Source organism: Mirounga leonina, unplaced genomic scaffold (assembly GCF_011800145.1).
Source record: "Mirounga leonina isolate KUSES-001 unplaced genomic scaffold, KU_Mleo_1.0 Mir_53, whole genome shotgun sequence".
Taxonomy (NCBI): domain Eukaryota; kingdom Metazoa; phylum Chordata; class Mammalia; order Carnivora; family Phocidae; genus Mirounga; species Mirounga leonina.
The window spans coordinates 3,146,381-3,171,766 of record NW_023270807.1 but is presented as its reverse complement, the minus strand read 5'-3'; the positions used below and the strand labels follow the sequence as shown (position 1 = coordinate 3,171,766).

The 25,386-nt window shown below is 38.8% G+C and overlaps 1 protein-coding gene across 1 annotated transcript in view; it reads left to right on the top strand.

Moving 5' to 3' along the window:
- Positions 1-25,386, top strand: part of SLC26A8 (solute carrier family 26 member 8) — an 80,923-nt gene that overhangs the window by 1,481 nt on the left and 54,056 nt on the right. The window contains exons 2-4 of the mRNA XM_034990807.1: positions 4,019-4,158; positions 17,366-17,482; positions 18,951-19,132. Coding sequence (XP_034846698.1) covers positions 4,019-4,158; positions 17,366-17,482; positions 18,951-19,132 — 439 coding nt within the window. The remainder of the gene's footprint in view (positions 1-4,018; positions 4,159-17,365; positions 17,483-18,950; positions 19,133-25,386) is intronic.

Sequence of the window (25,386 nt, the reverse complement as noted above, 5' to 3'; positions counted from 1 at the left end):
CTTATGGTGACTCTATGTTTAATTTTTTGAAGAACTACCAAACTTTTTCATACAAGTTACACCACGGTACATTCTCACTAGCAATGTGCAAGTGTTTTTGCTCTGTATCCTCTTCAGCTTGTGTTATTTTCCTTTCCTTTTTTTTTTTTTTTTTTAAATTATAGCTATCCTATTAGGCGTGAAGTGGTATCTCATTGTGGAGTTTGGTTTGGTTTGGTTTTTTGCATTTCCCTAATAACTCAATACGTTGAGATCTCCTCATGTGCTTACTGGCTGTTTATACCTTCTTTGAAGAAATGTCTATTTACCTCCTTTGCCCTTTCTAAAATTAGGTTGTCTTTTTATTGTTGAGTTGTAGTAGTTCTCTATATATCCTGGATAGTAAACCCTTATCAGATATATGATTTGCAAATATTTTCTCCCATTCTGTGGATCGTCTTTTCTGTGGGTTGATAGTGTCATTTGGTACACAACAGTTTTTAATTTTCATGAGATCTGGTTTATCCATTTTCTTGTTTTGTTGCCTGTGATTTTGGCGTCATCTTTGATATATATACATATATTTCACTACTGTGAAAATCAAGATTATGAAGATTTTCCTCTATGTTTTCTTATATGAGTTTTATAGTTTTAGCTCTTAAATTTAGATTCTTGATCCATTTTGAGTTAATTTTGTATATGGTATAAAGTTAGGGTCTGACTTAATTCTTTCCATGTGGAGATCCCATTTTCTCAGAACCATTTGTTGAAGAGACAGTTCTTTCCCTCATTGAATGGTGTCGTCTTGTCCAAAATATTCTTTTAATGCATAAAATACATAGGATTATAAGGGAAACCAGTTAGGTTGAAATATAGTTATCAAAATACTTTAAAATGCCACAATTATGTTATTTAATAATGTGGATCTAATAACTACCATAATTTCAAGGTAGTGATGAACATAAATAATATCTTAAGATCTCTGCAACAATTTTAAAAAATGTAATATGAAAATATTGTGATTTCTATTGGTAACAAAGTCAGGTTCTGCCGATCCTACAGTGGTTTGTTGTCAATATTCATAATTGACAGAAATGCTAAATTTCAGTTAGGAGGTAGTGAAAATAAAGGTATAATTTTTCCTAAGTTCACATACCTACAAATTCTATCTACAGGCCCATGGGGAGGGGGGTGTCCATAGGCCTCAGGTTAAGGACCTTTGTAACCTACATCATTATATCAACCCTAAGTATTCAAGTTGTTCCCACTCAAACTTGGGATTTATCAGTCTCTCTCATCCCTTGATTTATCACCATGGTTGGCCTGTGTTGGGTAATAAGATAGAAGTCCTCCACACAGCCCTATTGTGGACCTTCCTTCTCTGAGGCATTCTCCTTTGTCCATATCCTGCCTTTTGTAAAGTTATGGTCTTGGAGACTCTCTCCAGTCCTACATCACTATTCTCATGTTCTCTACTCCAGATGGGTCAGAGGTCATATGTCAAAGAGGGGATTTAGGGTCACATTGACTTTGTCTCTACAAAAGGAGAGTCTTTTCCTGACTTTTACTTCATCATAAGAAGGTACTACCAAAGAAACTTCAGCCTACCCCCCGCCAACCTGTCCTATCCTTAGACACTTAAATCTGATCAATTCTGCATCCCATGGGCTCTTCTAGCCGTTCTTGTTCCTTATTTCTGAAACGCACAATTGTATCCACTTTTGGATTTTTAACATGAAAAGTTGCATAACTCTGTGGTTAAGAGCAAGGCTCAGAAGCCAGATTGCCTGGATTTGAATCCCAGTTCTGCTGCTTCCCAACTGCGTGACCTTAGGTAAGCTATTTAACCCTACTTTGCCACAGTTTCCCCATCTGTAAAGATGGGGATGATACCAGCATCTACTTGGTTGTGAGGATGTAAAGAGTATTTGTAAAGCACCTAGCAAATAAAAAACACTATATAGGTGGGGGTTTTTAGTTAAAAAAAAAAATCTTTGAACTCCACCTCTTCTTTTTTTTAGATTTATTTATTTATTTGAGAGAGAGAAAAAGAAAGCAAGTGGGAGGAGGGGCAGAAGGAGAGAATCTTCAAGCAGACTCCTCTCTGAACACAGAGCCTGACATGGGGCTTGATCTCATGACCCATGAGATCATGACCGGAGCTGAAACCAAGAGTCAACATTCAACCAACTGAGCCACCCAGGCGCCACAACCACCTCTTCTTTTCTACAGAAAACCTCATCTCTTTCCTCATCTTCTCCCTTTCCATTAGCAACTACAAATACTCCCTTTCTTGTCAAAATGTGCCCTGTACTTTCACATCGACTCTTACATTCCTCACTTTTAAGATGCCTTGAGTAAAATCCAGATTCGTGTTGAAATGCTTCTACTGTTCCCCCACTGGCTTCAATTCCTATCCCTCTAGCTCCTTCCTTGTTTTTCTTTCAGTTCTAGATCCTCATCATTCCATGTCCACTGTATTTTTTTTTTTCCCATGCTAACGAGCTTTGATGACTCTGCCTTGGGTGGCTTGTCTTCTGCCCAGTGGCACATGGAGAGAAGGAGAGACAGGACCAGATGAAGGAACAAATTGTCCCCATGACATGCTCTGTTCTCTCCTTTGGGGGTCATAACTGGAGAGAATACAGTGGGTATCCTTGCCTAACATCCTGGGACTCTCATAAAAATAGCAATGTGAAGTTCCTTCCAAACCAATGGTCTTTGTCCTGGCTCCCAAACAGAATTTAATAGCTGTCGATATGAACTATGGATGGTAATAGATTGGCAAGAACACTGAAGTAGGAATCAGAAGCCCTGGTTTGTAGCCCTAGCTCTGGGGCTTGGAAAAATCACTTACACTTATTTGGCCTCAATTACCTTAGGATAGTAATGCTCATAGTTGTGAGAGTCAAGCATGTGAAATTCTTTGTGAGCACACATTTTAGCTTTGCATACACTAAAGTTCTATTTGTTGCTATAGTCAAATCCCAGTTATCCAACTATAGCTCATACATGAAAAGCCTTCACACTTTTTGCTTTCAGCCCATACTAAGATGTAAATAACGAAAAGCAATTTAAAACCAAATTAGTTTTACTGGTTGATTGATTAACCAATTGACTGACTGATTAACAGTGGTTTGCTGTTTTAGATGATTTAAAGGTTAATATAGGTTTTCTCAATCTCAGCATCATTAACATTTTGGACCTCTGGTGAGGGGGCTGTCCTATGCACTATATAGGATGTGTGGCAACGTCCCTGGCCTCTACCCACCAGATACCAATAGCACCCTCTCCCTCAGTATGACAACCAAAAATGTCTCCAGACTTTGCCAAATGTCCCTTGGATAATAAAATTTGTTCTGATTGATGTCCACTAGGGTAAAGGATAAAAAAAAGCTTTATTTTATTGCTTTTTCTTTATATGGCTAACTCCTAAAACCCAGGATTCCATTACCTACCTTTTCTATAAATTTCTACATACTACAGATCAAAGCCACATAGAGTTAATGTTCAGTAAAGAAAATTGGTATATGGGAATGATGTGGATGTGTTAATGGCCCCTGCCTCCCACCAATATCACATCGCAAAACACTGTCCTTATCAAGAGAAAGCAGTAACAGTCCCATTTTTCTACTGGAAAATTGGTAGGTTTAATTCTTTCCAAACATCCTGTTTGTATGCTAGACTATAAGGCTTAGTTCTTGTCATATATATATATGGCATTTGGTTCTCAACCAGAGGTGATTTTGTCCCCCACAGAACATTTGGCAATGTTTGGAGACATTTTGGTGTGTCACAACCAGGGGAGGGGATGCTATTGGCATCCGGTGGGTGAAGGCCAGGGGTGCTGCTAACCATCCTACGGTACACAGGACACACCCACGACAACATAGAATTATCTAGTCCACTATGTCAAAATGTCAGTAGTGCGGACAAGAAATTCTGCTGTATGGGAACAATTATGCACTGGGTCTTTTCTTGGCTATGTGGGCTTTTTCTTTGGAAAATCTTATCAAGTCTCTGTTCTTCTTCCTCACAGCTGCTCATGGCACAAGTTCCTAAGATGCATACTAACGATTTTCCCTTTCCTGGAGTGGATGTGTTTGTATCGGTTCAAGGATTGGCTTCTTGGAGACTTACTTGCTGGTCTAACTGTTGGCCTTGTGCAAATTCCCCAAGGTAAGGAACATTCGAAGCCTTTTCACCCACAACCTATCAGACCTTGTCTGCTCACCCAGAGTAAACAATTACCTGTGTTAGATGAATAGAAAAAATAGGTGAATTCTATTCACATTACTACCATCTGTTCCCTTACCTGCCAGATTTCTAACTCTTCCAGGGTGGTTCCTAAAGATTCAGTTAGTTTTGGGGTGCCTGGGTGGCTCAGCTGGTTAAACGTCTGACTCTTGGTTTCAGCTCAAGTCATGATCTCAGGGTTGTGGGATCGAGCCTCATGTCAGGTTCTGCCCTCAGCAGGGAGTCAGCTTGAGATTCTCCCTCTCTTCTGCCCCTCCCCCACCCAGTACTCACTCGCTCTCTCAAATAAATCTTTAAAAAAAAAACTCAGTTAGTTTAGATAGAATACTTTCAAGATTATTTGCAATGCCCATTCAATGGTTGTGGGGTTTTTTTGCTTAATTAGTCATTTCATACTCACACAACTATAATAGACCTCAGTTGGCATTGGTTTTCCTTAGGAAGGTAAAAGATAGGAAACATAGCATGCTAGCATCTCTTCAGTAAGTTACACACAAAGCGGTCCAGGGGCCACTCTTTGGTCTCCCAAGTGGCAGTTCAGATAGAAGACAACAAGATCACACAGAGGCACAGGAGTTTTATGGGCTTTAGAAGCCGCATTTCCCAAATAGGAACCAACATCTCTTGTAATTCTCGTAACTGTTGCTTCCAGGGTCCCACAAATGGCATGCCCAGTTACAAGAGTTATTGTGCTCAGAGCAGCTCAAAGCTAACAATTCCCACTGGATATTTATCCTTCATTCACCGATCATCTTGGTCCAGATATAGTAGACTAATCAGGCTCATTTTTGCCATAACCAGTGTTGGCTGGTAACAGATGACATTTCACCTTTACCAGGTTTCCAAAGAAACAGCTAGAAAGTTAACCCAATATCAAATTTATCCACAGACAAAGAGAAAAGATTTTATTAATCCTTTACTCATAGTAGTTTGCAATTCCCCACATAGTATTTAAACACTATTCCTTTATTCTTCTGGGACCAATCAGACAGGTTTGAAACCTGTGACGGTACAGGTCATACAAAGCACGAAAGAGGCCGAGCAAAGGGCAAGTGGTAGCTAATATCCAACTCTGGCACAAGGCTGTTAGTTGGAGAAAAGGGATCCCTTTTTAAATAATTAATTATCTTGGAGTAAAATTGACTTTCTTTCCTTTGGGGTTTTTTTTTGTTTATTTGTTTTTTGTTTTTTGTGTTTTTAAGATTTTATTTATTTATTTGACAGAGAGAGAGAGACAGCAAGAGAGGGAACACAAGCAGGGGTAGTGGGAGAGGGAGAAGCAGGCTTCCCACTGAGCAGGGAGCCCGATGCAGGACCCGATCCCAGGACCCTGGGATCATGACCTGAGCCAAAGGCAGACGCCCAACGACTGAGCCACCCAGGCGCCCCATCCTTTTGGTGTTTAAGTCTATAAATTTAAACCCACGTATGAATTTATGTAACCACCAACACAATGAAGATACAAACAGTTCTATCGGCCCCAAAACACTCTTATGCCATTCCTTTTAGTCCCATCCTCCCCTGACCACTGATCTGTTCTCTATCATCACAGTTTTGTCTTTTTGAGAATATGGTCTAAATGGACTCAGACAGTCTGTAACTCTCGAAGGCTGGCTTCTTCAATTCAGCATGATGTCTTTGAAATTAATGGCAATTGTAATATGCATGGAAAGCTTGCTCCTTTTCATGGCTGAGTAATTGTTCATTGCATGGCTGTACCACAGCTGGTTTACCCATTCACTTGTTGGTAGATCATGTCTAGTTTTCGGTTGTCACAAACAAAATTGCTATGAACATTCAGGTACAGGTTTTTCGGAAAACATAGTTTTCATTTCTCTAAGGTAAATACCCAGGAGTGGTATTGTTGGTCATATGGTAGCTGTGTGTGTAACATCATAAGAAACTGCGAAACTGTTTTCCAGAGCGGCTGTACCTACCATTGTTCATTCCTACCAACAATGTAGAAAATTCTAGTTCCTCCACGCCCTTCACTTGATGTTGTCTGTATTCTTTAATTAAACTTCCTATTTTGAGATAATTATAGATTCTCAAGGGTACCTGGGTGACACAGTTGGTTGAGTGTCCGACTCTTCGTTTCAGCTCAGGTCATGATCTCAGGGTCATGAGATTGAGCCTCATGTGGGCTCCATGTTCAGCGTAGAGTCTGCTTGAGATTCTCTCTCTCCCTCTCCCTCCTTTCCTTCCCACTTGTGCTCTCTCTCTCTCTCTCAAATAAATAAATAAATCTTTAAAAAAATATAGATTCACATGCATTTGTAAGAAACTACAGAGATATTCCTTGTATCCTTTCTCCATTTCCCCAGTGGTAACACCTTAAAAACTATAGTTCAATCTCACAACCAGGATATTAACATTGATAGAGTCAAGATACAGAACATTTCTACCACTACAAGGATCCCTCACGTTGCCCTTTTATAGTTACCCCCACTTGCCCCTTGCCCCCATCCCCTCCTTAACCCTGGCAACCACTAATCTGTTCTTCATGTCTAGAATGTTATCATTTCAAGAAATTTATAGAAATAGAGTCATACAGTTTGTAATTCTTTGAGATTGCCTTTTTTTCACTCTTCTTAATTCTCCGGAGATTCATCTAGGTTTTTGTATGTATCAGTAGTTTTTTTCCTTTTTATTACTGAGTAGTATTCCATGGTATGAATGCACCATAGTTTATTTAAACATGCACACTTAAAGTATATCTGGATTGTTTCTGGGTTTTGGCTATTACAAATATAGCTGCTGTACATAGGTTAATGAACATAGTCTTCATTTCTCTGGGATAAATGTCCAGGAGCACAGTTTTGGGATTTTAGAATAGTTGTATCTTTAGATTTTTAAGAAACTGCCAGGCTTTTTTCTAGAATGGTTGTATCATTTTATATTCCCACCAACAATCTATGAGTGATCCAGTTGCTCTGCATCTTCACTAGCATTTGGTGTTGTCACTACTTTTTTTTTTTTTTTTGGCCATTCTAGTAGGGGTGTCTGAGACCTCATTGTGGTTTCAGTTTGCCTTTCCCTAATGCGTAATGATGTTTAAGATCTTTCCCTTTGCTAATTCCCCACCTGTATATTTTAATGAAATGGCTCTTCTTGTCTTTTGCTCATGTTCTAATTGGATTATTTGCATTTTCACTGTTCAGATTCAAGAGTTATTTATGTATTTTAGATATTAGTCCTTTGTCTTTTGTGTTTCGTAAATATTTTCTCCCAATCCATAGCCTGTCTTTTCATCCTTTTAACAGAGTATTTACAGAGCAAAATTCTTCATTTTGATGAAGGCCAGTTTTTATTATCTTTTATTGTAGCCGTTCTAAGAGGTATGTAGTGATGTCTCACTGTGGTTTTCATTTGTATTTCCCTATGGCTAATGAGGTTGAACATCTTTTCATGTTCATGTTTGCTCTCCTCGTATCCTTTTTAAAAAGATATTTATATATTTATTATTTTAGAGAGAGAGAAAGAGATTAGCTGGAGGGGCAGAGGGAGAGGGAGAGAGAATCTCAAACAGACTCCGCACTGAGCACAGAGCCCCACGTGGGGCTCAATCTCATGACCCTGAGATCATGACCTGAGCTGAAACCAAGAGTTGGACGCTCAACCAACTGAACCACCCAGGCACCCCTACCCTCATATCCTCTGTAGTGAAGTGTTCAACTCCTTTGCCCATTTTTTAAGTGGAAAAAAAATTTTTATTTTCTTATTGTTAATTTTTGAGACTTCTTTATATATTCTGGATACAAGTCCTTTGTCAGATATGTGGTTTGCAAATATTTTCTCTCAGTCTGTAGCTTATCTTTTCATTCTCTTGATAGTGTGTTTGACAGAACAAAAGGTTTTAGTTTTGATGAAGTCCAATTTATCCATTTTCTTTCCTTTTACAGATTGTGCTTTTCCTATCATATATAAGAACTTTCACCTAACCCCCAGGTCACAAAGATTTTCTTTTATGTTTTCTTCTAAAAGTCTTATAACTTTATGTTTTACATTTAGAACTATGATCCACTTTGAGTTAATCTTTACATAAAGTGTGAAGTTTAGGTCAAGGTTTATTTTTAGTTGCATATTCAACATTCATTTTTAAAGAAGGCTATCACTCATTGAATTGTTTTTGCACTGTTGTCAAAGATCAAACAGCCATATTTTTGTGGGCCTATTTCTGGACTCTCTATTCTGTTCCATTGATCTACTTGTCTATCCCTTTACCAATATCATGTCTTGATTATTGTATCTTTATAATGAGTCTTAAAATTTGGTAGTGTGATCCCTCCATTTTTGTTCTTTTTCAAAATTGTTTTTAGCTATTCTTCTATATAAATTTTAGCATCAGCTTGTTTATATCTACAAAAATAAAATCCTACTGAGGGACACCTGGATGGTTCAGTCGGTTAAGCATCTGCCTTTGGCTCAGGTCATGATCCCAGGGTCCTGGGATCAAGTCCCATATCGGGCTCCTTGCTCAGCGAGGAGCCTGCTTCTCCCTCTGCCTGCCACTCCCCCTGCTTGTGCTCTTTCTTTCTCTCTCTGACAAATAAATAAATAAAATCTTTTTTAAAAAAATCCTACTGAGATATTGGTAGCCGTTGCATTAAGTCCATAGATCACTTTGGAGATAATTGATATCTTTATTATGTTACATTTCCAATCCATGATCACAGTATGTCTCTCCATTTACTTTGGTCTTCTTTGATTTCCTTCATTAGCATTTGTAGTTTTCAGCATACAGATCCTGCACATGTTTTGTTAGAATTATACCTAAGCATTTCATTTGGGAGAAGATATTGTTTGTAGTAATTAAAAACGGTTTTGGTTTCCAATTGTTCACTGTTTACATATAGAAATACAATTGATTTGTGTGTTCACCTTGTACCCTGTAACTCACTTATTAGTTCTAAGAATCTTTTGTAGATTCCTTGGGATTTACTACATTGATAATCATGTCACCAGTAAATAGGGACAGTTGTGTCCCTATTTTATGACGTTTTCTTGCTTATTGGGCTGGGTAAGACTTCCAAACTCATTATAAAGAATAAGAGTGGTAAGAATAGACATTTTTGCCATGTTCCTGATCTTAGGAGGGAAAGCATTGAATCTTTCACCATTAAGTATGATGTTCACTGTAGAATTTTTGTAGATGCCCTTTATTAGGTAGAGGAACTTTCCATCTATTCTAGCTTGCTGAGAATTTTTATCAGGAATGGATGTTGTATTTTGTCAAATGCTTTTTCTGCATTATTGATATGACCATGTGATTTTTCTCTTTAAACTGTTAATATGGTAGATTACATTAATTGATTTTAAAATATTGAACCAGCCTTGCATTCCCAAAATAAAGGAGTACCTTTTAAAATTTGCATGTGGCAGCTATAAACCAAAATGTTCCATTTGTATCAGTACATTCACTTCCAGAAAAGTATCAGAAAGTCTCTAGAGGGCTACAATGAAAGACCTGAACTCTTGGCACTGACGTTTTAACTGTGAGTCCACTACTGACTCCCACTTATGAAAGGTCCTTCATTTATGGTCAAAATTGAGGACATACCCCTGCTAAATTACCAAATCATCATTGTAATTTCATACCAAAAGAAGAATTGCATTAGGATTTATAAGTTTACCTAGCATCCAGCATAGTATCTAGCACATAGTAGGTACTCAAGATCTTTGGTGAATAATGATAATCACATAACTACATGAATGAATGAATCTGAGCAACTCTTGCTAACTGACTAAGGGATTGTGTATTATTTTAAGTAGTGTGAATAATGAAATAATTTGTAGTATAAATAATTCAAAAGTTTTATTTACATTTGAATAGGCAGTACCTGACAACTTAATAATTTCCTTCAAATGAAACAAAAATACTACATGGTGAAGAACTTATTTAAAAAGTTCTAGATCTTCCTTACAGTAGAATTCCAATTTATAAACATAAAGAAGATAGAAAATCACCATTAGGGAAACACCACAGTAATAATTGTCATAGATAAAATCCATTAACAGATGTTAAAATTAGTGGGTGAAAGTTTGCAAACTATGTAAGGAGATTTGCATAGTTTTGAAGAATCTTCCTCAAGATATTTGCTAACTGGTTCACTACTCTACAGTAGAGAACTTGGGAGAAACAACCTGAACCAAGTGATTGATGCTATGTCCTCACCAGTAGTAAGACATATAGAGATTTATGAATCCTGTGATAAGACGCACTAGGAAAGACATGACATCATGTCTGTAGTATTCTCACTAAAACCATGTAACCTTAGTACAATCATGCAGAAACCTAAGACTATCCCCAAACGAGGGGCATTTGACAAAATAACTGACCTGTTAATACTCTTTCAAAGTGTCCAAGTCACGTAAAGACTGAGGAACTATTATAGATTGCAGGGCTAAGGAGAAATAACAACTAAATGGAATGTGGGATTCTAGATAGAGTCCTGGGACAGAAAAAGGAAATTAGTGGGAAAAGTCGTTAGTTAATTTATAATGTTAATTTCCTGATTCTGATAATTATGCTATGAATATATAAAATGTTAACATTAGGAGAAGCTAAGTAAGGGTTATATGGGAACTATTATTTTTGTAACTTTTCTTTAAGTCTAACTTTTCTTAAAAACTTAAAAATTTTTTAAGGTAGTGGAAAGTTTGGAAACTTCGTTTCCCTCTATTTCTCCACAGCCTAAGCTTAACCAAGATTAGACCACTTAGTTCTCAGATTCGTACCAAGTAATTTTCTTACTTCCCTGTATAACTTGGTAAGTTATTTGAAATCCTATATTTCAGGGCACCTGGGTGTCTCAGAGAGTGGGCAGCCAGCTCTTGGTTTAGGCTCAGGTCATGATCTCAGGGTCCTGGGATTGAGCCCTGCATCAGGCTCTGCACTCAGCAGGCAGTCTGCTTGAGGATTCTCTCTCCCTCTCCCTCTGCCCCTCCCCCCTGTTTACTCTCTCTCTAAAATAAATAAATAAATCTTAAAAAAAAAAAAAGAAACCCTACATTTCAAAAGACTTTCTCTTTGTGCTATATGTTGCTTATCAAGAATAAATAAGGGCTGGGGCGCCTGGGTGGCTCAGTCGGTTGGGCGGCTGCCTTCGGCTCGGGTCACGATCCCAGGGTCCTGAGATCGAGTCCTGCATCGGGCTCCCTGCTCAGCGGGGAGCCTGCTTCTCCCTTTCCCTCTGCCTGTGGCTCTGCCTGCTTGTGCTCTCTCTCTCTCTGTCAAATAAATAAATAAAAAATATCTTAAAAAAAAAAAAAGAATAAATAAGGGCTGGGATACCTGACTTGTTCAGTTAGTGGAGCATGCTCTTAATCTCAGGGTCGAGGTCAAGCCCCACACTGGGCATAGAGCCTATTTAAAAAATAAATCAATAAGATATATTTTTTAAAAAGAGTAAAAAGGGGCTATTCAACATTATACTTGAATTCATAGGCAGTATATTAAAGCAAGAAAAAGAAATATAAGATATAAGGATTGTAAAGGAAGAAATAAAACTTCATTATTTATAGTTGATGATTTTTTTAAAAGATTTTATTTATTTATTTGTCAGAGAGACAGAGCACAAGCAGGGGGAGTGGCAGGCAGAGGGAGAAGCAGGCTCCCCACTGAGGAAGGAGCCCAATGCAGGACTCAATCCCAGGACCCCAGGATCATGACCTGAGCCGAAGGCAGACGCTTAACCGACTGAGCCACTCAGGCATCCAGATGATGATTTTTTAATGAAGAAAATAATCTACAAATAAATTAATAGAATTAATAAAATTTTATCAAGTTTGCTCAATACAAGATCATATATAAAAATCGAGTATATTCTTATGTACCTGAAGGAAACAGAAAGTGAAATTTTAAAAAAGATACCATTTACCAAAGCATAATAAATATGAAATAAGTTGTAATGAAATAAGAAAAGATATGTAAGGCCTTTTTAGAGAAATTATACTTTACTGAGTAATATTAAATTGTTAAATTATTTGAAATTACTTGAAAAAAACATGTTCAGGGGTTAGAAGACTCAATATTTAAAGATCTCAGTGCTCTCAAAATAAACTTTATAGATTCATTATTTTTTTAATGTAAATCCCAACAGGATTTTTTTAATAGAACACTATAAGCAGATTCTAAAATGAATGTGTAAATGCAAAAAAACAAGAATGGCCATATTCTTTTGAAAGAACAGCACGGGAAGACCTGTTCCTCCAATTATCAAGACTTAATATAAAGTTATAATATTTAAGATAATGTCCACCAAAAGTAGACAGAATAAATAAACCTTCATATATGCATATATTGGAATACATGGAAGGAACATGAGCAATCTCAAGCAACTCACCACAACATGGAGTACTCTTATATACATGACATTGAGCAAAAGAAGCAGAAATAAAAATTGCATACAGTGTAACTCCATTAATATAAAATTCAAACTTAACTAAACTGTATTGTTTAGAAATATGTGCACTACGGGTAAAACTATAAAGAAAAGCAAAGAAATTATTATCACAGAAGTCAGAATAATGAATACCTTTGTGGGGATAGGTAGAATTGTAATCAAAGACCTGGGTGGTGGTAACAAAGGTGTTTGTTTTATAAGTATTTATTCAGCTCAACATCTATTTTTTAAAAGATTTATTTATTTATTTGAGAGAGAGAGTGCACATGAGAGAGTGCATGAGTCGAGGGAGGGGCAGAGGGAAAGAATCCCAAGCAGACTCTTCACTGAGCACAGAGCCCAACTCAGGGCTTGATCCCACACCCTGAGATCATGACGTGAGTTGAAAACCAGAGTCAGTCACTCAACCAATTTAACCACCCAAGCACCCCATCAACATCTATTTTAATGCACTTTCTATAGGTAGTTATATTTCACAATAAAATTAGGCATTTTTGACTAACTTATCAAAACTATTACTAAACTAATTACTACAAAATAGCAAGACAGTGTGGTATTGCAGAGATAGACAGACTAATCGAACAGAAAAGAGTCACACAAATATATGTTGCATAGTTTATATCAGATGTGTCACTATAGAAACAAACTTTTTAATGAATGATATGAAACAACTGGATACTTACATGAAAAAAACAATTTTTAGGGGCACCTGGTTGGCTCAGTCAGTTAAGTGTCCAGCTCTTGATTTCAGCTCAGATCTTGATCTCAGGGTCATGAGTTCAAGCCCCACATTGGGCTCCAGGCTGGGCGTGGAACCTACTAAAAACAACAATAACAACAACAACGAATAACAATTTTTAGACCTCTTCCTCATGCCATAAACAAAAATCTATTCCTGGTAGATTAAAGACCTAAATGTGAAAGGTAAAACAAAGATTTTTTAGGTTTATGTAGGAGAATATTTTCATGATCTTGAAGTAGAAAATGATTTCTCAAACAAGACATGAGAAGCACTAGCCTGCCTAAAAGGAAAAGACTAATAAATTGAATTAAGTAAAAGTCTTGTTCATGTAAAGACACATGAGGACTGGAAAGCAAACCACAGAATGGGAGAGATATTTGTAATACATATATCCAACAAAGGATTTAAATCTATAATATATATACTCCTACAAATCTGTAAGGAAACAACTCAATGAGACTGATCAATATTATTGACAATCAGTGAAGTGAAAAGTGAAGTTTAAATGAGTAAGACGCTAACTCATATACACTAAAAATTGAAATCTGACAGTATCATGTGCTAACACAGATGCAGATGATGGGAACTGTCACACAATGCTGGTGGGAGTGTAAATTGTATAACCATTTGGAAAACAGGTTGGCATTTTCTGGCAAATGCCCCAGCAGTTATGCTTCAGGATATAGAATCCCAAGGAACTTGTACATTGATGCACCAAGAGGCATGTGCAAGAATATTCATGACAATGTTGTTCACAGTAGCCCCAAACTGGAAACAAAGACAGGAGACTGTGCAAGCCTGGAGATAAAGAAAATAGGGATATCGCTGCCTTAGATCCTGATGGTTTTTTAGTTCTGGTTCCAGTCTCTGATGTGGCCTAACTGCCCTTTGTACTCTTTTAGTAAATTTCCTGTTTTGCTTAAGCTAATTTGAGCAATTTTTCTCTGTGGGTTGGGGGGGGTGTTTTTTTGGGGGGGTTGGTTTTTTGTTTGTGCAATCATTAGAGCCTTGCTTAGGAAAAAAAAATGTGGAAGGAGAAACTATAAATTACAAAGATTTAAGAGACCTATCAACCAATGTGAGAACCTCATTTGAGTCCTAATACAAAGATTGTAAAAGATAGTACAACATATAATAGCAAATGTTTTTTTATTTATTATTATTTTTATTTTTTATTTTTTAAAGATTTTATTTATTTATTTGAGACAGAGAGCATGAGAGGGAGGAGGGTCAGAGGGAGAAGCAGACTCCCTGCCGAGCAGGGAGCCCAATGCGGGACTCGATCCAGGGACTCCAGGATCATGACCTGAGCTGAAGGCAGTGGCTTAACCAACTGAGCCACCCAGGCGCCCAGCAAATGTTTTTTTATTTTATTTATTTATTTATTTATTTTAAGATTTTATTTATTTGCGAGAGAGAGAATGAGAGACAGAGAGCATGAGAGGGAGGAGGGTCAGAGGGAGAAGCAGCCTCCCCGCCGAGCAGGGAGCCCGATGCGGGACTCGATCCCGGGACTCCAGGATCATGACCTGAGCCGAAGGCAGTCGCTTAACCAACTGAGCCACCCAGGCGCCCCAGCAAATGTTTTTTTAAAGATCACCCCATAACCCAGCAAATCTTTGCCTGAAGGTTTCTCGTGTGGTTGTAATCAAGCTGTCCGTCATCTCAAGGTTCTACTGGGGCAGATCAGCCTTCAAGCTAACTCATGTGTTTGCTGGCAGGCCTGGGTTTCTCACCTTGTGGGCCTCTCCAAGAGCACTTGAGTGTCCTCCTAACATGGCAGCTGATGGGATCAGCTATGTGCAGAACCCCTAGTTCAAAAATTATTCAGAATTTCAAGATGGTCAGAGTAGAGCATTAAGCCAAGTGTGGAGCCTTCTAAGCCCTATTTAATTGCATAGGTCACACACTCTTGAAGCCAACGCTGGCAGGTGGTGACCTGGATGAAAGAGACAGTGAGTCAGAGAGCAACCAAGACAGAAGCCATAATCTTCTTGCAACCTACTCTCAAAAGTGACATCCTATTATTTTTGTTGTAGTCTGTTTATTAGATGCAAGTTACTAGGTCCATCCCACACTTAAGAGGTGGGGATCACACAGAGGCATGAATACCAATTAGCCATTGCAGATCATCTTAGGGGCCCTCTACCACAACCATTTATGAAATAAGCAGGGAAATTTGAACATTTACTGACTATTTGATAAAGAACCATTATTAATTTCTTAGGTATAATGATGGTATTGTAGTTAAATTAAAAGAGGGTCTTCTGCGGTGCCTGGGGGGCTCAGCTGGTTAAGAGTCTACCTTCGGCTCAGGTCATGATCCTGGAGTCCTGGGATAGAGTCCCACATCGGGTTCCCTACTCAGTGGGAAGTCTGCTTCTTCCTCTCTCTCTCCCTCTGCCTCTGCCCCTACTTACGCTCTCTCTCTCTCAAATAAATAAATAAAATCTTTAAAAAAAATAAAATAAAATAGAAGAGGGTCTTCTTTTGGGGCACCTAGCTGGCTCAGTTGGTAGAGTGTGAGACTCTTGATCTCAGGGTCATGAGTTTGAGCCCCACACTGGGTGTAGAGGTTACTTTAAAGGTAAAAAAAGAGGGGCGCCTGGGTGGCTCAGTTGGTTAAGTGACTGCCTTCGGCTCAGGTCATGATCCTGGAGTCCCGGGATCGAGTCCCGCATCGGGCTCCCTGCTCAGCAGGGAGTCTGCTTCTCCCTCTGACCCTCCTCCCTCTCATGCTCTCTGTATCTCATTCTCTCTGTCTCAAATAAATAAATAAAATCTTAAAAAAAAAAAAAGATAAAAAAAGAGGGTCTTCTTTTAAAGATATATACTGAAATATCAATATATGAAATAATTTCATGTCTTGGATTTGCTTAAAAATAATATGAAGTGGGAAAGGAGTGAGGGAATAAATGAAACAAGATTGACCATGAGTTGACCACTGTTGAAGCAGGTGATAGGTATATGGGAGCTCATTATACTCTATTTTTGTATGTGTTTGAACTTCTACACACACACACACACACACACACACACACACAAAGCCTTGCTTGTCTAAGACACTAAATTGACTCACTGAACTTGTAACTGAATTCAGAAGAGCACACGGTAAGATGTAAATTGAAAATAGGCCCTCAGGGGTGCCTGGGTGGCTCAGTCGGTTGATCATCAGACTCTTGATTTTGGCTCAGGTCGTGATCTCAGGACCATGAGATTGAGCCACGCATGAGGCTCCATGCCGGGTGTGGAGCCTCCTCAAGAGTCTCTCTCTCCCTCTCCCTCTGCCCCACCGCCAACCCTCCCCCACCCCTGCACATGTGCATGTGTGCTCTCTTGCTCTCTCTCTTAAAAAAAAAAAAAAAGATAGGCCCTCAGGGCAGGAGCTGTGGGCTTGAGACATCAAAGGATGACACCATGCATGTTAATCCATTTGCTTCAAAATTTCCAAATTCTCATGGTGTTCTTGGAAAAGAAAGTAAGTATTGAAGGAGTTGTTGAAGAAAGAGACCTAAATAATTGGCATATGGAAGAGAGGAAACACATGCCAACGTGGAATCAAGCCAATTAAGCATGGTTCTTGCCTTGCTCTCCAGCTTTATTTCCAGTCCTAGAGGATTCCCCAGGGCCTTCTGCTACTAGACTAGGGGTGAAATGGGGCTGCTTCTGAGCTGTTGGAAGCAGAGGTCTTATTGTTGTGGCGTCTGTTTTCCACGATTAGCATGAAGACCTTGAAGTGAGAGGTATTTGAGCCTGTGATTTAGAACTGAGGTGTAAAAGCACATGGTAAAGTGGGAGGAGAAGCTAAGTATCAAAGGAGGTAATAAAAGGGACTAGTGAAGGGCTATATGTCAAGAGATGTTGTTACCACACTCAGTCAGTGAGACACGTGGGTCATTTTTATTGTAAATATTCTTTACAGTTTTTATTGAAGATGAAAAGCCAGCCTACCTTTCCTTACTTAAATTATCTTGTTTTTCAGCCCTGACGTTTAGTTTGCTGGCAAGGCAACTGATTCCTCCTCTCAATGTCTGTTATGCAGCTTTCTGTTCTTCAGTAATTTATGTCATTTTTGGATCATGTCATCAAATGTCCATTGGTGAGTTCGGCACTGGAACCACAGGCGGTGGATGGACTTTCTGCCTCAGTCATTCCCTTATTGGCTAAGAACCCCAATTAAAGCTATGTTTAAGGTAGAAAAAAAGGAGGCAAAAGATGGACATTCTATCCATAGGGTGAGCACTAAGAGTTTCGAGATTGAGCCATTATTAATGTCACCACCAGACAAGTCAGCCAGCCAGCTGTTTCCCAAAGCAATTAGACAGCAGAGGTACTACCCTTAGTGAAATTCCCACCCACTGAAATCTGACTGCCCTCAACCCAGAAGATCCAGAGGCAAGTTTGCCAATATTCCTAGAGTGGATCCATCTTTCAGCTGGACCTGTAATAACCCAAGTCCATGGGCCTACTTTATAACAACCATGTTAGCTTATTAATTTACAATGAGAAAATGCTGTCACAGTAATCAAAGCACTCAAATCCATAGGATAAGCACCTTCCTTCCCTGAGTCAAAGTCCATCTACTAATTTATAATTAGAAATAACTGTCACAGGGACCAAACTAGTTGAAGGTCATATAAGCAGCACATTTTCTTCACTTAAGTAAACCAGCATAGAAATCAAACCACAAAATGCGCAATAATCTTGGAAGGACATTGCCAACATCTACTTAGTAAAGTGCCTTTTTATTGGCTTCCCCACTGAACAACTGACCACCCAACCAACACTGATCATTTTGACGGACACATTTTTTCTCCAGATACGTTTGTATATTCAGTCTGGTTACCATCCCATTATTCTAGATGTGGAGTGCTAATCCTGCCTTTTTTTTAAGGACAATATCACATGTCTTTACTAAAATCCATTATGTGTTGATTTTACATTTGGAGACTGAGCAAACAATTTTATTCCCATATTTCCAAGTTCCTGGGGCATATTGCAATCATTTCCAAATACTGATAATAAGGCTACTAGAGTTTTGTTTCTGTTAGGCAATTTAAAGGTAAGATTTGCCTTTGCTCCTATATGTGACTATGTGGACTGGAGGACTGAATGAAATCATGTTTGAAATAGGTTTAGCTCAGTGTCATTTTGCACCTAGTAAATACTTCATAAGTGATAGTTGTTATTTTTCTTATTATTATTGATTAGCTTTATTTTCTGATCCACTCCCCACAATCTCATTTACCATCTTTAAGAGCAGGTACAGTGGCTGAGCCTGATAGGCATTTCCAGCCAATTTCTCTTTGAATCCCACTCCATATGCCCATATTGTAAAGAGGTTAATACCTGGACCACCAAGATCTAAATTCTGGGAGTTGGTCATGGCATGCGGAGCCAGAGTTCTTTTCTTTGCTCTTTCTTACTTCTCCAATGGCCACCTTCAAAAAAGAAAAGTTCTTCAGATCAAAGACAAAACAACATCAGACCATGCCTTGCTTTTGTCAAATATGTCAGGTTACCTGGATTTAAAACTGCACTTTCTGCCTCAACACCTTCTTTCACAGGTTCCTTCTTCCTTATGAGTGCTCTGATGATCAATGTCCTGAGGCTGTACCCATTCAACAATGGCCACCTGATTCTGGGAACTTTCATCAGGGATGACTTTTCTAAGCCCTCCTTCCTTGCGGACTATAACAGATCCTTGAGTGTGGTGGCATCCACAACTTTTCTGACTGGGATTATTCAGGTAGGATCTGAGTCTCTGAACCCCTGAAGAAGAAATAAATAAATAAAGGAGCTACAAATGAACCCCTTCCTTTTGTTGCTCCTGTTATCTGTTGTTATATATCTGGAACTTTTGTGGTTTATTTTTGGAAAACTTACAGGATATGTGGATAGGCTCTCCTTAGTGACAAAACTTCTCCCCTCCTCAGAAATCATTCACCATTGATTTAGGATGAGACACTGAACATTCTCATCAGTCCCTTCTCTAAAACTAAAGAAGGGTCCTAGGGACTATGATCTAGAGTTCTATTCATGATTTCATGTTTAAAAAAAAAAAAAAACCTCTCTATATTCTTTCAACAAGATTAGCACTCATAGGCTCACATACTATATTTTGGGTTAAGTAAGCATTAGAGTCAGACCTGGAATCCTTTTCCTAAAATGTCAGGAGCACAGCCAAATGACAATAATATCAATGACATATTAAAATATCAAAACTTACTTTTGGTGTGTCTTTGATTTTCTCTCAGAGTCTACCATCTAAAGCTTCACCCATTGAACTAAAGTCACATGTGCTAGCTTTATTTCTCTTTTTTTGCAACCAATCTACTCTCTAGCTAATTTTTGCTGATCTCTCCTGGGACCGTCTTTTATAAGGTAAGGTTTTACTGAAAGCCTACAAAGTCCGGCCCTGATACCAGCTATATGACTTACTTAAATCACCTTACCTTTATGGGCCTCAGTTTCCTTGTGTACAAAATGGGAATAATAACATTTACTTTGCAGGGTACTTATGAGGACTAAGTGAGAAAATACATGTAAAGCCCTCAGCGCAGAGCCTGTCACATAGTAAGCATCAATATGTTATAACAACTGGATACAGAAATATGAATTTGGTACTTTGATAGAGACCAAAAATTAAAAAAGATGAAATTCCTGTGGTTTAAAAATTCAATCTTGTAGGAAAAGACAAAATAACAAGCAATAAGTCAGCAACCTATGAATTATCTACATAACCCTGGGCATGTTCCCTCACTTCCTTTGAGCCTCAGTTTATTTTTCATCTAATAAAGGAGGAGACATTCCATTTCCAGGAAGATGAAATAGATGTACTTTTCCCTATTCCTCCTGTTAAGTACAACTAAAAACCTTGGAACGTTATATATAACACAAACATAAGAGACTCTGAAAAGTGGAAAGAAGAAGGCAAACTGGCTCAGAACCTCCGAATCCAAGTAACAACATAGTGGTGAGTTTCCAGGGTTTTCTCTTTCCTCTTATATTTCAAACTTGGTGCTGAAGAAGCCAGAAACCCAAAATGCTAATACCTGTGCGTGCACATACACACACAGCCCTAACAGAAGTCTGTTCTTTATAGCCACAGCACCAAAAAAGGCTAGCAAGGTTGAAAACTTTTACATAATAACTACTATACTCCAGACAAACACCAAGGAAAAACAAAACAAAACTGTGGTATCAACGCCCTCATGCCAACAAAAGCCAACTGAAGACCTAGACTTTCACCCTTACCCACCTGTAATGAAGTGCCCACCCATCCTCCAACTGGGATGTTGTCAGAGAAGGCCAAGTAGGGAGTCAAGACTTTCATTCCCACTGTGCAGTAATGAGACCCCCTTCCTACTCCTTGCTAGGGTGGTGTCAGAGATGGCCTAGTGAAGAAGACAACCCGCTCTGTTGTAGTATCAGTGGAGGCCAAGTGGGAAGAAGCAAGGCATTCCTGTCTCTTCCAGCCAGGATAATATCAGCAGAGGGCTAGTGGGGAGCCAGAACTCCCACCTCTGCCCAGCAATAATGAAGAGTCCTTACTGCCACAGCTGTCGGCGGAAACTTAGGGGAGAAGCTGGACTTGTGCATCTACAGGCAGTAACGAGATGGCACCTGCCCCCTCCCCTGCCATCACTTTGTCAAAATAAGCGAGCTACAACAGAAGGTTTAAATAAGATCCAATGTCTCGTAGCATAGTGCCCAAAGTGTCTATCATTGAACTTAAAATTCCTTGTCTTATCAAGAACCAGAAAAATCTCAACTTGAATGAAAAAAGACAATAAAAAGATGCCAACACTGAGATGACAGAGATGTTAGAATTATCTGGCAAAGATTTTAAAGCAGCCATCCTAAACATGCTTCAGCAAGCAACAATGAACATGCTTGAAACAGTGAGAAAATAGAAAGTCTCAGCAAGTAAACAGAAAATATGAAGAAGCAAATGGAAATTTTCAAACTGAAGAGTACAATAACCAAAATTAAAAATTCAAAGGATGGGCTCAATAGCAGAATAGAGGAGGCAGGAAAGAATGAATGAACTCAAAGAAAGAACAATGGAAATTGCCCAATCAGAACAACAGAGAGAAAACAGACGAAAAATAATGAACAGAGCCTCAGGGACAAGTAGGGTGATAACAAAATATCTAATATTCATATCATAAGAGTCCCCAGAAAGAGAGGAGAAAAAAGATGGGGCTGAATTACTTGAAGAAATAACAGCTGAAAACTCCCCAAATTGGCAAAAGATATAATCCTATGGATTCGAGAGGCTGAGAAAATTTCAAACAAGATAAATCCATAGAAATCCACCCTAAGACAAATCAGAGCCAATCTTCTGGAAACTAAAGACAATGAAAAAAATCTTGAAAGCAGTAAGAAAAACACTTTACCTATGAGGTGAGGGAGGTGAGCGACTCAAATGACAGCAGATTTCTTTTTTTTTTTTAAGATTTTATTTATTTATTTGACAGAGAGACACACAGCAAGAGAGGGAACACAAGCAGGCGGAGTGGGAGAGGGAGAAGCAGGCTTCCCGCAGAGCGGGGAGCCCAATGCACGGCTCGATCCCAGGACCCTGGGATCAGGACCTGAGCCGAAGGCAGACGCTTAACAACTGAGCCACCCAGGCGCCCCTGACAACAGATTTCTTATCAGAAACCATAGAATCCAGAAGGAGGTTGCACAATATTTTCTGTTTGCTAAAAGCAAAGAACTGTCGATCCAAAATCATATACCCAGTGAAAATATCCTTCAAGAATCAAAGGTTAATCAAGACATTCTCAAATGAATGAAAACTAAAAGAATTTGCTACCAGCAGACCTACCCTAAAAGAATGGTGAATGGAATTTCTCTGAATAGGAAATGATAAAAGAAAGAATCTTGGAACATCAGGAAGGAAGAAAGAACAAAGGAAAGAGTACAAATATGGATAAATATAATAGATTTTCCTTGTCCTCTTGTGCCTTCTAAATTATGTTTGATGGTTGAAATGAAATTATAACACTGTGATGTGGTTCAAAATGTATGTAGAAGAAATATTTAAAACAATTACCATGGACCCCTGAACAACATGAGTTTGAACTTCACAGGCCCACTTATATGCAGATTTTTAAAAATAAATACAGTACAGTATTGTAAATGTATTTTCTCTTCCTTATGATTTTCTTGATAACATTTTCTTTTCTCTATCCTATGTTACTGTAATAATATAGTATGTAACACATATACCAAATATACGTTAATCATCTCTTTATGTTATTGGTAAGGCTTCCAGTCAACAGTAGGCTAATAGGAGTTAAGTTTTGGGGGAATCAAAAGTTATACATGGGGGGAGGGCACCTGGGGGGCTCAGTCGGTTAAGCGTCTGCCTTTGGCTCAAGTCATGATGCCAGGGTCCTGGGATCAAGTCCCACATCAGACTCCCTGCTCAGCTCAGCAGTCTACTTCTCCCTCTCCCTCTGCCCCTCCCCCTGCTCGTACTTTCCCTCTCTCAAATAAATAAAATCTTAAAAAAAAAAGTTATACATGGATTTTCAACTGTGGGGGGGGGTGCCCCTAACCCCTGTGGTATTCAAGGGTCAACTATAGTTTTGTAAGATGTTACCATTGGGGGGAACTGAGTAGAGTACACCAGATTTCTCTGTAATGTTTCTCACAACTGCGTATCAATTTACAGTTATCTAAAATAAAAAGTTTAGATTTTAAAAAGTCTGTACTAGAAAATAATAGATAACATTTATTGCTGTGTATTAGTCACTGTTCAAAAACACTTTACATGTATCCATCTCGTTTGATCCTTGCAACTCCTTGTATGAGGGTAGGTATTACTATGATCCATATTTTAAGGGAAAAAAGGTATAGAGAGGTTAAGTGAATTGCCCAAGGTGACACAGCCAGTAAGATCCCAAACTGGGAATTAGGCTCAGGGTTGTCTACCTCCAGAATCTGCACTTTAGATAATTTTAAAGTGCAAATTAATATTAATAAAAGTGAAGTGTTCAGTGTCAAAACAATGTGAAGTACAGGAATAACCTTTAGTTGGTTGGAGTTGTCTGTGAAGGAAACAACCATGTATTGAGACTTTTCTTCATTCACTGAACATTTAGTACTTGCTTTCTATAAGAATGGCCAATAGGTTTCATGTCATAGTCCAACTCTGATGGATTGACATTGGCTGCCTAGAAAATTAGGTTAACACAGATTCTGATGCCACATTACAGTTGAGCAAGAAAGAGTTTTATGGTTATAGATATTTGCCACTTACAAAGTGGAAGGAAAGAGATGGCATGAAGAATGAGTGATAATGTATGTGCATCTGTCACTATTCTCAGATTTAAGTGTTTTACATGTATTATACAATGTAATCCATACAAAACACTGCATGTTGAGTATTATTCACTTTTTATAGATGAGGAAACAGGCTCAGAGAGTTGAGTTAACTTGTCCAAGCTCACACAGCCAGTGAGTGGCAGAACCAGGATTGAAGCCAAGTTCTTCCTCCCTAGGAATCATGTTCTTTTCAGCACATCTCCTGAAGAGGAATTTTTTTTTTTTTTAAGATTTTATTTATTCATTTCAGAGAGAGAGAATGAGAGAGAGCACATGAGAGGGGGGAGGGGCAGAGGGAGAAGCAGACTCCCTGCTGAGCAGGGAGCCCGATGCGGGACTCGATGCGGGACTCGATCCTGGGACTCCGGGATCATGACCTGAGCCGAAGGCAGTTGCTTAACCAACTGAGCCACCCAGGCGCCCCTGAAGAGGAATTTTATTGAGCTCTTGAAAGAGATGATGGACATAGATTGGCAGAAATAGCAAAAAAAAAAAAAAAGAGGAATTCATGCATAAGCACAGAAATAGAAATCAGCCAGTCACACAAAAGACAGGAAGCTGACTGGCGCGATTAGAGCAACAGAACATTATGGACAGTAATGACCAGAGATTGTAGAGAGACAGGGCTCAACTGACTGAAAGCTTGGAAACAAAAGCTTTTAAACCTCAAAGATTTACTCTTCCAAGTTTGTTTTCTGAGAGCTTCTAGTGCAGTGGAAGGTGAGCTAACAATAGTAGGCTTCAAGACTTCTCTTTCCCCATCTTCTTCATTAGGCTGTGCAAGTTTTCTTAACCTACTTTCTTAAGGGGAATGGGGCTCACCCTCTATCCATAATTTTCTAATTGCCTTTTTTTTTTTTTAAAAGATTTTATTTATTTATTCATGAGAGTCAGAGAGAGAGAGAGAGAGGCAGAGGCAGAGGGAGAAGCAGGCTCCCTGCCGAGCAGGGAGCCCGATGCGGGACTCGATCCCAGGACACTGGGATCATGACCTGAGCCGAAGGCAGACGCTTAACCGTCTGAGCCACCCAGGCGCCCTCTAATTGCTTTTTATTATAAAAGATGGAGGGCGCCTGGCTGGCTCAGTCAGTAGAGCATGTGACTCTTGACCTCAGGGTCGTGAGTTCAATCCCCACATTGGAGATAGAGCCTACTTGGGGTGTGTGTGGGGGGAATAGATGGATATGTATATTGCAAGAGTCTCTAATAAAAAAAAGTGCATAAATCTTAAAATATTGCCCCAACCTTTTTTAAACATTTTATTTATTTATTTATTTGAGAGCAAAAGAATATGAGCTGGGGGGAAAGGCAGATGGAGAGGGAGAGGCAGATGGAGAGGGAGAGGTAGACTCCCCGCTGAGCAGGGAGCCTCCTGTTGGGCTTGATCCCAAAATCCTGGGATCAGGACCTGAGCTGAAGGCAGACGTTTAACTGACTGAGCCACCCAGGCACCCCAATATTGCCCCAGCCTTGAATCCCATTCCCCAAAGGTATCTTCTATTAATAGTTCGGGGTCTACCCTTTTAGATCCTTTGTATATTTAAAAATATGTATATATAATATACATATATAACTTAAATATTATATATGCATGTGTACATATAAAATACTATATTGTAACCTTATATTTAATGTATAATTTGTGGTATATGTAATTATATA